Here is a 12,214-nt window from a genome sequence, read left to right as displayed (position 1 = left end):
TCTGCCTTTCTTTTTCATATGCAAGTTTACATACATGTATATAATAGTTTTGGGTTTTTTTAAAACTATTTTTAAACAATGGAATTGCATTCTATACATTACTTTTATAACTTGCTCTTTTCATTTAATAGAATGCCATACCTTTTTAACAACTACAAAATATATAGAATTGATGCACTGTAATTTATTCTATCAATCCCTATTGATAGACATTCAGGTCATTTTCATCTTTCTTTTCTTCCTTATTTTTTACTGACACAATGCTGTTGACATGCATATACATACATCTTTACGTACCGGGGTTTTTATCTTAGTATAATAGAGACATAAAAGTGGAGTTCTGGGCCAACAGATAGGTACAGTTAACATTTCAACAGATGGCACTGGATTACTATCCAAAAAAAAGGTTATAGAAATTTATAATTCCACCAGACATGTAGTTACAATGCCTCACCCTCCACGTTGGAGGTTACCAGACTTTAATTTTTACCCTTTTTTTTGGTGTGACCTTGTTATCTCATTATTAGGTATACTTTGAAAAAAATGCAGTTTTTCTATTATTTCAAAAGGTTCACACCTTCAATGTAGGCATTTATATTAACACAGGCATCTCTCTCTCTCTCTCTCTCTCTCTCTCTCACACACACACACACACACACACACACAGTTTCTACTGCCAACTTTTTTCTTTTCTTTTGTCCGGTAGCATGGTGAGTGGGTCAGCTGCTGGAGAATCCAGGGACACAAGGGATTGGTGAAGTCAGATGGGGGTAGAACTCAGCCATAGCATTTCATTTTCATCCCACTGTTTTTTTTTTTTTTTTTTTAAGATTTTATTTATTTACTTGACAGACAGAGATCACAAGTAGGCAGAGAGGCAGGCAGAGAGAGAGGAGGAAGCAGGCTCCCCGCTGAGCAGAGAGCCCGATGCGGGGCTCGATCTCAGGACCCTGAGATCACGACCCGAGCCGAAGGCAGCGGCTTAACCCACTGAGCCACCCAGGCGCCCCCATCCCACTGTTTTTATCAGTGGTGGGATTTGAGGATGGGTATGTGGGCTCCCAGTTTTTGCTTATCAAAAGCAGTCCCTTTCTGGACTCCATGATGGAATGATCACTTCTTGACAACTCATTATCTTTGAGGGGCAGTACCCGTCCCTCATAATTCTTAAAACCCCAGGAAGAATTACAGAAAAAGCTTCTGGGACACGAGTGTGAAGTTATTAATTCCCAAACCAGGCTGTATGTGTGGGGGGGGAGAGAATAGATTCATGGTGAAGGGCATGGAGCTTTCTAGCTATGTGACCTTAGGCAAGTTAATTAACCTCTTTGTTGCTTCCATGGTCCCATGACAGATGGGGATAATAATAGTTTCTGCTTCATAGGATTATTGCAAATACTATTTCAACAGATGATTAAAGTCCTTCAAACCAGTGCCTGGTACACAGTAGAGACTATATCCATGTTTGCTGTTATTATTTTTATTAACTTTTATTATTGCATGCTGAAGGGGAATTCATGTCACACAGGACAAAGGCAGGGCAGCCCTCCTGGAAGAAAAGTGAAGCAACAGGCTGTAGAAAAAACAGCCACAGGAGAAGCGCCTAGAACCATATACGGTGTAGATCCTGTGGATACCGTGAATAGATTCTGACTTTCTAGCTGCTTGCTAAACAGCTCGGAGCGAATGGTCTTGATTGAGGCAAACACAGCTCTCTCCAGACCCCACTGTGAAGTGACCATAGTCCATCTTTGATCACTTCCTCCCACTCCAAGGCCTGCCCCCCACCCCCCATCCCGCTGGCCAAACCCTGCTGGGGCCTCCACAGCTTTGTCCAAGTCTTGGTTAGCTGGGACTGGCAGCAGTACCCAGGGAGGTGTTTCCTGATTGCTTCCCTGAGGGAGAATCTAAGGGGAGGGTTTGTCTGCGTCTTTTCAGGGAGCACTGATGGTGGCTCCTTGGCTTCTGGCTCCTGGGCGTGTATGTAAATTCCTTGAGTAGGGGGCAGTCAGAATGGACTCTTAGTATGGGGGGAGCTGTTATGACCTGAGGCAACTGAAAATAGTGCCCTGGAAGCGATATCAGCCCACCAGTTTGTAGGGCTCATGGAGTAGGGGAATCGCTTCTTCATGTTTTATAGGCAGCATGCTTACTGAAGCAGAGCGGCCATCAAGTTTTGAAAAATTTCCGTTGGAAAATGTGTATAATAATGTTATGCAAAGTAACAGGAAGTGGTAATAATGACAAATAAATAGAAAATATGCTGAAATAAATTCCACCAAAATGTTCATTGTGATGACCTGGGATTGATGAGATTATAGGAGCCTTATGTTTTCTCCCTTATCTATTTATACCGTTTTTATATACAGGGTTCTCACTTTCCAAAATGAGAATGTCTTATCTTCTTTGATAGAAAATAGAGTAGTTGAAGGCTATAATCAATAGACCCATTAATACAGAAACAACCTATATGGCCATAAAGGGGGTATGGTAAAAACAAAATAAACAATGGTACATCTAAATAATGAGCTACTGTGCAGTCATCAGGTAATAGTGTGAAATTGAAAGTTTTTTACTACAGGTTCTTAAGGGGGTAAAAGTAGCATAAGAAACAATATATATAGTAAATGCTTAAATAGCAAGTATAAATATATGTAAGTATATATATGTCTATACATTTCTGAAAGAACATAAAAATGTTATTACAGTTGTGATTATTGGTAATTCTTTTATTTTTGGTGTATCCATTATTTTCTAATTTCAGCAGTGAAACATTGGATTACCTGTATAATGAGATGTTTATATAACTTTTAAAAAACAAACATCCAAAGAATATTCTTAGGGCTAGGAAATCCAGAAAAGGATAGTGACTAATTATGTGTTTGTAAGCAATGCTGCCATCTGGTGGATCAAAGGCAAAAACTCACTCTTGCTTTTTTCATCAGGAATTAGGAAATGAATGTCCTATTCTGTGTTGTGTTTCAGACGAACGCTTGGACAATTTTAGTGACTTAACAAAAGTGTTCTTTTGATTCACGTGAAAAGAAGTAGCCCAGTGACTGAGTGGGAACTTAATTATGGGTATAGCTGTTCCATTTTATTTAAAAAAATATTTAAAAACCTGTTTTACTAAATGTGCCTGTGGGTACACTCATCCACAGAGAATTCTGAGTTATCCATTTTATTTAGGATTATTTACATCTTAACATAACTTTTTCCAACTATGTGACATAGTACGCAGTCCTTAATAACACTACAAATATTTGTGGAACGAATGATTATTTCTGACTGACTTAATCCAACTAATAGTTGGTGTATTTCCATGGGCTATATTTTAATTCAAATATGAACCAGTCAAAGCACCAGTTCTCTTGATAACCAAACATAAAATAATAAAATGCTTGACACGGCCAAATGAGGGTTGTTTAGCTGCCACTTTGGATAAACTACCCACCATAGGACTCCCTCCTTAATCTCACTCAGCCCACTCACGAATTTGACTTTTCCTGCTTACCTTTCTTCTTGCACGCGTGAAAACCTAAATATCCGATGGTCCCTCTGTGGAAAAATATTGTGAATGTCTCCCCCACCATATTCTTCCCAATGAATTCCCCAGGCCAAGTGGCTAACTGGTAGACTGCTGCCTTTGAGAATTAGCCCTGACTTTCCTTACCCCTTTCCCCCAACAGGTGAACTGATCAACCTGGCCATGTACTGTGAGAGGATAAGGAGGAAATTCTGGCCCGAGTGGCACCACGATGACGACAACACCATCTACGAGTCTGAGGAGAGCAGCGAAGGCAGCAAAACCCACACGCCTTTGCTGGATTTCAGCTTTTACTCAAGGACAGAGACCTTTGAAGATGAGGGAGCAGAGAACAGTTTTTCCAGAACCCCAGACACGGATTTCACTGGACACTCGCTCTTTGATTCCGACGTGGACATGGATGACTACACAGACCACGAACAGTGCAAGTGATGTTCAGCCTCGCTGACCGTCTTCTGCCCGAGCTGCCACTTCCTGGGGGGTCCAGTTTCCCAGGTAGAAATCCAGCTCAGCTGGGAGGAGATCCTCGTGCTTGGCACACTTCTCACAAGCTAACTGGACTATAGCAGCCTTATTTCTTTTTGTACAAACGAAACACAGAACCATTAAGATGGCTCCATTTAAAACAGGCAAAAAAACAAACAAACAAAAAATGTCAGCATGGTTCCTGAAATCCATTTTTGTTTTCATTAGAAAACTAACATCCTGTGGCAGAGCAGGGGCAAGAACAGGTCGTCTGTGGATCCCCATTCCGTAGATCCCCTTCAGCCCGAGGGCTTAGCTGTGAGACGGACTCTCGAGTGCCCTTCCTTGCTTCACGTGGGTTCGAAGTAACCCGAGAAGTCATCAATCAGGAGACATGTAGGAGACAAGGGTTCTATGGTGGCTGCTTGTATTTTATGTGTGTATATTGTATGTTGCGATAATTCAAATAAAATCCCTAGATATTCAGTGAACACCTACTACGTGCAAAGCACTGTGCTAGGTGCTAATCAGTATAAGTTTTCTTCTCAGTCCTGCCAGTGACTAGCTGTGTGATTTTGGGCAAGTCCCTTAATTCTCGTGTGCCTCATTTCCCCCACCTGTAAGGTGGGGATGACACTACTCTCCACCTACCTACCTCACAGGGGTGTTGTGAGGATTCATGGGGTAACATTCGGCGCTTGAAACCTCTTGGAAGAGCTGCGACGTAAACACCTTTTCTTCTCGGTTGTGCTTCCGACGTGCGGAGATGCAAAGGATCCACGTCCGGCCAGCAGCAGCCGCCGTCACTCGCCAGAGCCGAGCAGACGAAACACGCGCAGAGGCACAGCTGGGACTCGGTCCTCGTTCTTCCCTGTGATCTTGCTTGAATCGAACTCTTTGGTGGAGAGAACCTTGAACATGCCCTCACAGCTCATCATCAGCTGCAAACAGTCTTCAGTTCTGTGTGTCTGCAGAAGTCTTTCTTTCGTTGCCTGAACGCACGCTGGAGTGTTGTCCTTTGTCGACTCCCGAGCGTTAATAACGTTGCCCGTGTTTGGTTTATCTGAAAGGAGTAAAGCTCAGGAACATGATGGATTTCACGGAAGTGGAGGGGAAAGGATTTGGCTGATTTTTCTAAGCAGATGCTTGCCAGTTTGTAATGTTTTTTTTTGAAAACAGACCTTGCGAGATGTGCTGAAATGATGAAGTGTGAAGAGAATCACGGCGCGGGCATCAAAGCACTTCGTGCAGTGCACACTCTATGCAGTTTTCCTAATGCAACTTCTCCGGTGTTCTCAGCCATTGCCCTGCGAGAGGAAGGCAATGCCGGGGACAAACGTTAATGTTTCTTAAGGATTTCCCATAGCCTCCCTGTGCTCCCTCTCCTTCCCCGTGGAGCACAGGGACCCTTGGGGTTACTGTGTTTGCTAAGGCCCTCTGTCTCTGAAGATATTATTTTTGGTGACTTACAACATTTTCCAGTGAAATAGGGGGTGAAGATGCTGCGGTAATGGTCGTGGATTTGGGCAGGAGAGTCAGTGTTCAGATTCACATCTGCAACCAGAACTGCTTTGCTTCTGATCACAGCGGGCTCACGGGGCGATGGTTATGCGTTGAGGGGCTCAAGAGACACTACTTTAAAGACAGCAACATGTGCTGGGACATGTTCATGTTCTTTGCTTGACAAAGACTCTTTGAATATGGCTTTTGCAAAAAACATCCTAAAATGCTGTGGATTCCACTGAGAGGTAAAGAGGGAGAGTTGCCGAGGCTGTTTACCATTGAAGCAACCGTGTAGGAGATGCCCTGAGTTGGACATTCTTACTGCACAGGAAACCTGGTTGTTAGTATCTTATTAAAACCATTCATCTTGGAGAGGACTGTTTGGTGCCTAATGAAAATGTGGTGCAGAAGCTATGAATGGAGGATCGTGTTTCATCTCCAGGGTCACTTGGGAGGACTGTCCGCTTCTGTCTCTAATGAGTGTGTTCCAAGGCCAGCCAGTGGTTGTTCCGTGTGACTAGGGAAACTTTGGGCTTGGAAATGCGAATTCGACAAACAGATGGACTGTTGACCCATCCATGCAAGGACCGAGTTGCCTTGTCCCCACTCTTAGCTGGAGAGAGTTGTGTTTGGAATTTTGCCTATGATTTATTCTTACTTTATAGCACCAGGTGTGTTGTATCTTTACTTCAAGAATGATTAAGTATGATTGTGTAGAGTTGCATTTTTTTTTTTTTTTTAATCGTGCATTGCTTGGAGAGACATGGAGAGACAATGTTCATTGTCATTCTATCCGGGTGCCTTTCGGGCTTGAATGGACGTTACCACTTGGAGTCTTGGGTACCAGCCTGACAGCTCATGACTGGGTAGCCAAACATTTTGTAGGTGTAACTTAATTTGGAACCCTGGAATTATATCCCCAGGTTTGACCTTTCCAATGTGGGTTATGGAAACAAAATAACCAAGACAGACTCGCTGTGGTTTGGATGACCTGGGTAGGCTTTATTGGGAGGGCTTTAATTTTATCTTTTTAATTTTGATTTTATTTTTCATTCCTAAGCTCCCCAGATCTGAAGTGTTCTCCACTATGGTGAACAGGTGCTACTTACAAGAAAAAAATAACAAGAAATTAGGGGACATTTTGGTTATCTGGCTTACTTGTTCAAGTTGTGTTTTTTTTGTTTTTTTTTTTTACTGGAAAGTAACTTAAGGAAAGTGTGATCTTCAATGTTAACAGACGTTCTAGGTTGGGCAGAAGACCCGCGCTAGCCACCTGTTCTTTTTTTATCCCAATAAATTTCTCCCCTCTCTCCCTCTCCCTTTGCCCCTCATCCCCACTCATCAGGATTGAGGAGCAGCAACAGTATCTGCATATGTCAGAGTAGATATAAGGACAACATAAATTTATGCAGAGGTAAACCGTATCTTCAGAGTTTGCCATTTTGTTGTTGTAATGTAACGAATTGTGAACAGTGATGCTCCTGAGGCCAAGGGCTACCCAGGTGACTGATTATAGACTTAGAGCAACTTGGACTTGAATCACAACTACAGTCTGACGCTCCAGTGAACCCTGCCTGTGTATGCTGTGGTATTAGGTATTGGGATAGGATTCCTGAAGTAGTGTTCAAGGAAAGGAAGAGCTAGGGATTTTAGCTTCATGGGTCTTGTCTAGATTATTTGAGAGAAAGTGTAGAATTAAGCAGTGTATGGCTGGGCCATGGGTTGGTTGTAGGAAGCCCCTTACAAGAGAGCCTTTGAGGTTGTTATTGGCCCTGCATCACACGTGTGTTCATTTGCAGGGCAGGATCCGAACCGAAGTCTTTCGCCCGGCCTTAGATGGTTCTTGCCATGGCACCATTTTGACTTGGTTTCCTTTGAAAACCCACGTCCCCTGAGAAATTGCTCTGTTCCCATGGAGCCAGCTTGTCCCCAGTCTCTCTCCAACAGTGCTTAGAGTCTTCCGCTCTTGTCCTCCATGTCCATTCAGTCCGGTCCAGGCCAATCTAAGCGATCTTTCATTAGGGTTTACTCTGCAAGGTACTGCTAGGCTGTGCGAATGATAGCAAGTAGCCAAGACTCCTTATTCTTTGTTATTTATCTTTTAAGAATGCATGCCCATATGCTCCCTCACTGTGTGTTTACTGAGCACCTACCCTGGGCCTGGCCCTGGGATCCACCCTGGCTATGGAGTGGGGAACAGAACAGACATGGCACCCTCATGTTAGGTCATCCTCTTTTCCTTAGACTTCTGTGGTAGCCTCTTTTAAATGCTTGGTCACTTCCCTGATCCGTTCTACCCATCACCACTAATTTTTTTAAAAAGCTCTGGCCCTGAGGGTGTGCCATATTGCCTCAGGGTGAGGGCCGCTCCCTGGGGCCTGGTATTCTCCCCTCTTCCTTCTTCTCCTTCCCTGGGGTGTCTCTCACGGCTCCTCCATGTGAGCCATTCAGTGCATCCAGGTTGGATTGGTTGCCATTGCCTAGACATACCTCATTTCCCCCCTCTGCCTCTGCTTATGCTAGCCTCTCTCCTGAAACGCCTGCCCTTTCTGTCCGCTGGCCCAACTCATGCCCACCTCTTAAGGCCCAGCTTCCTCCATTCTGCAAGAAGACTTCTTAGCTCATTATAATCTCCCCTCCCTCTAGAAACACAGCTTTCATCATCATCTCCTTCCCTGATGGCTGCATGGGAAAGGTCTACCCAAAAGCAGGCCACGTGCTAAAAAGCAGTGGTTTTAAATTGACCTCGGAGATGCCACTGAGAATCCTATAAAAGCCCTCTGCCTTTTTACCAGAAAAATATATATATGAAAATACACAAAATTTTACCCAGAAGTGCAGATTTAGAGACCTGAAATCATCCACGGATTCCTGAGGCGCTCACGGACCCCAGTTGAAGAAACCTTCTGTATAAAAAGAGCGTTTAAAAGTTCCCATGATTAGTGTTCATTCTTTTCTTGCCTTTGACCTATTCAGAGAGGAGAAAAATTGGTATGGGACGTGCATGCAAGAGAATTTCTTACTATCCATGCCGTGTGTGTTGAGTGACAGGGAAGGAAGGGAGAAGAGGTGTCTTGCATTCATTGAGAAAATAGCTTTGTTTTGACAGATTTGGCATTCTGAAACTGACAAGGCTTTATTGTTATTGTTTTTGTCAGTTATCCTTAAACCATCTAAAAAGTTGGTTTATCCGAATGAATTCAGGGCCCTGTGAGCTTCCTCTCAGCTCTCGAGCCCACCACTTCTGCATGGGTAGGCTGACCCGCAGGGGGGGCGGCGTCAGGTAGGAGAGAAGAGGCTGGATTGTTCCTTATAGGAAAAGGTCTGTACAAGCACATTTTCCTGTATTCATCCGTCCATCCATCCATCCATCCATTCATTCATAGGATAATTGTTGAGTGTATATTCAATAAAAGGATGGTGCCTTTGTTGATAGATAACTACTCAGGTTCTTCTGTGTCGCTGTTGTCGTCTTTTTCTTTTTTTACAGGGTGAAGGGATTTTTATTGCTCCTATCATCCAAGATTCGTTGCTCTTCCATATGTGCAGGGCTGTGTAAGTTGAACAAGAACTGATGAAAGTACATTTGAGGACAAATACTTCCAAGTCTGAACGCTGAACTCCGGCAACCCATCCTTAATAAGTTCAGCCATCCATTATGTATGATTGTGGAGTGCTTGACCTTTATTCAGTTGCTTCCAGTGGTCTGGATGAAGCTTGGCAAAGTTTGAGAGGATCCCCTTGGTGGGTGGGACTGGAGGTCCCGCTTGCCTGGAGCCAGTGACGGGAGTAAATGCAAACACATCATGAATGTTTTCTTCATTGGAATTCCTTACCAGAAACTTGGGTTTTTAGTCCCTGACTTGACAGAATGTCTGAAAATTATTTAAGGTTCCTTAACCTTCAGGATAAGATAACTGGAATGAGTAATGTATCAACCTTGGTCTTGAGCGACAGTTACAGAGGAAATTGAAAAATCGCTTAAAGGAAAGTGACTCAGCTCTCTTGGGGCTGACAATGTGACCCCCTCAAGCATTCTGGCTCTTGCTAAGGTGGGGAACTTGTCCCCAGAACAAGGCTTTCTGAAACTTCTGTTGCTGGCTAGATTATGACGAGGAGGGATGCTCAAATTTCAAGAAGATTATTGCCCCAAATTGTAAAACTTTTAGATAAATGGAGGGGCCCATTGCAATAATAAACTAACTTATGAATGTGGTCTAGTCAGCACCAACACTCGTGATCATTTTAGTGGGAGAAACAAGTTACCTAGAATAAGAGATTGGTAGAGACTTTAGTGTTCTTATGTAATTAAATAATGTCAGCAATGAACTTGATGGCCTTCTTGGATTTTTAAAAATTGTTGTTCCTGACTGCAGCTTTAAATATTTTGAAGCAATCCACTAATAGCAGAGCAATATATATTTATGATAATGGCTAATTTTATAAAAAGTAGTATTGCTAAATATGACTAATTCCCCTCTCCCCCGCCCCTACCCTTGCAAGCACACTTATTATTATTATTATTATTTTTTACTTTGTGGTTGAAATAGAGCAACTCATTTATCAATGATAGTCAAACCTTTTCCTTTCTTTAGTGCTTTCTAAAAATTACCTATGGCTTTAAAAACAATAGGATTCAGCTCCTGAATTGCCATGTTAATTAGCTGTGGCTAAACAGATAGCAGAGAGAATGCAGTTGTTCAGTGGGGGGCTAGGAAAGAGAAATGCTTTGGATATTCACCATCTCCCTCCTCTTAAACAAAACAGAACAGAAGAGCAATGTAGACTCTTCCCTCTAACAGTTGTTCAGAACTGGAAGCATTGTGCCCTGTTTGCTTCTCTCTCTCGATAAGAGATCCCATTTGGCTTATTCGTACACAACCCACGTCCAGATGATTGTATTTTTACTTTAAGCAAATCGTATCTGAATTCTCTTGCAGCAATAAGATTAAAAACAGTGCTCAAATTTTTGAGGAATCTCTGCTTCCGCCGGGGTGACATGTTTTGTTCCTCCTGTCAAAACGATTACCTCAAGTAATCCGTCTCACGGGATCATGCTTCTTGTAAACATGTGTTTTCCCCAGAGATGTGCATCCCGCGGAGGGTCGAAGACTCACACGGCGGTGATGGCGGTCATGGTGGGGAGGATGAGGGTCCGAATTCTTCACTTGGTGGTATTAGGATTTCGCGGAGTGGGAGGAGAGGAGGAAAGGGTGACAGATGTGACGGCTTCAGGCAGCCATGTGGCATGGCTGTGTTAGAATGTGTCAGGCACATCAAAAGTTGTCTCAGTGGTGGCGTTAGTGCCACAGTACAAAATCCAGGCTTATAAATCGAAAACACAAGCAATTTGTAGGGAAGGATTGTTTGTGGGTATACAAAAGACTACAAAAGATGGTGCAGGGAGCACTGAAGTAGCATTGATCTTTGTCTTAATTTATACGCTCAAGCTCCGGGATTGTCCCACCTGAAGCCAAGTCTGGGAAGTTGGGGGACAGCTAAGAGCAGAGAGCTGGCCCCCACCCCGTTCCTTTGACTCTGGAACTTCCTTCTAGTTTCTCAAAAGGGTTTGTGGCATATGCTTTCCATTTTATAAATAAAAAATGTACAAAGTAATGTATATTTGTTTTATAGATGTATTTTAGAGGGAGACACCCCAAATCATCTGCATTGAGGTAGCGGTCTCTAAACCTTTGTGCTCATTCACCCCACAGTAAAACTTTCTGAACTTGCCCTTTGGTATATTTATTTGTAAACACACACACACACTGCTCACACTGCTGTACTGATACATACATTAAAAACCATGGCAAACATAGAACGTTGCAAAGACTATTCTCCTGTACTCAATAGAGTTTAGGGAGCAGGGCAAGGTGTATTTAGGGCTAGCACCTAGAAGGCTGCAATTGATTAAGGAATGTGTGTGTAACATTTGTGGAAAAGCGTATGTAAAATAGGCATGATCGTAGGTCAAGGAATGGATGTATGTGTGTATTTATTTTTACTGAAAATGGGCATTTTTGGTTGGGGAAGAGAATAGCAAAGAGCTATTTTTAATTCTGGTTTTGGGACCACTTGATCTAGAATGTTTCGAAAATTTCTGGAAGATTTCACAGTCCATGGATTTAAGCAAAATAAGAAAAGAAAAGAGGGGAAGAAAAACAAATTATGCAAATGTGGGATGTATTGCTTGAGAATTTCGGTACCCATCTGAAAAGCATGTTCCGATAATTCCTGGTAATCATTGTCTCACTGACTATATATCTCTCTTCTATTTGTTTATAACCCCACGTCTCCAAATGTGTAGAAGATGCATGGATTTATTTCCAGATATCTGAGGCAGGAAGGACTGAGGTTGATCTCATTCAGACCCACATTTCAGCTGCTTGGGGGCTGATGGGTGGACGCGGCCTAGAAGCATTGAACCTGCACCATCTGTTTTGCAAATACAGTGATGGCATCTTGCTGAACAGGGCCTCAATGTGGAGGTGGCATTCCAGTGTTTCTGGACCTATAAGTTACGTTAGCACAGTTATTGTTAGTAGTTTATAAAGCCATATTTAAACTTGTACACTTGATTGTAAGATAGATTTGAATTGTGCACTATGTTGATTACTGTATATAAATGTGGAAATTCTGTACATTTGGTCTCAATGCCGTATGTATTTGATGTGTAAATGATAACTTGTGGTTATGAAA

At 42.8% G+C, this 12,214-nt stretch overlaps 1 protein-coding gene across 4 annotated transcripts in view; it reads left to right on the top strand.

The window, feature by feature from the left end:
• The window catches only part of FAXC (failed axon connections homolog, metaxin like GST domain containing), a 76,103-nt gene extending 63,889 nt beyond the window's left edge, over positions 1–12,214 (top strand). For 3 of the 4 annotated variants that reach the window (XM_059401099.1, XM_059401098.1, XM_059401096.1), the window contains one exon: positions 3,690–12,214. In XM_059401099.1, the coding sequence (XP_059257082.1) occupies positions 3,690–3,979 (290 nt within the window). In that variant the 3' untranslated portion in view covers positions 3,980–12,214. The remainder of the gene's footprint in view (positions 1–3,689) is intronic. The other variant, XR_009404504.1, reaches the window with a different exon arrangement.

Source organism: Mustela nigripes, chromosome 5, assembly GCF_022355385.1.
Source record: "Mustela nigripes isolate SB6536 chromosome 5, MUSNIG.SB6536, whole genome shotgun sequence".
In the NCBI taxonomy this organism is placed as follows: domain Eukaryota; kingdom Metazoa; phylum Chordata; class Mammalia; order Carnivora; family Mustelidae; genus Mustela; species Mustela nigripes.
This window is presented reverse-complemented; position numbering and strand designations above follow the sequence as displayed.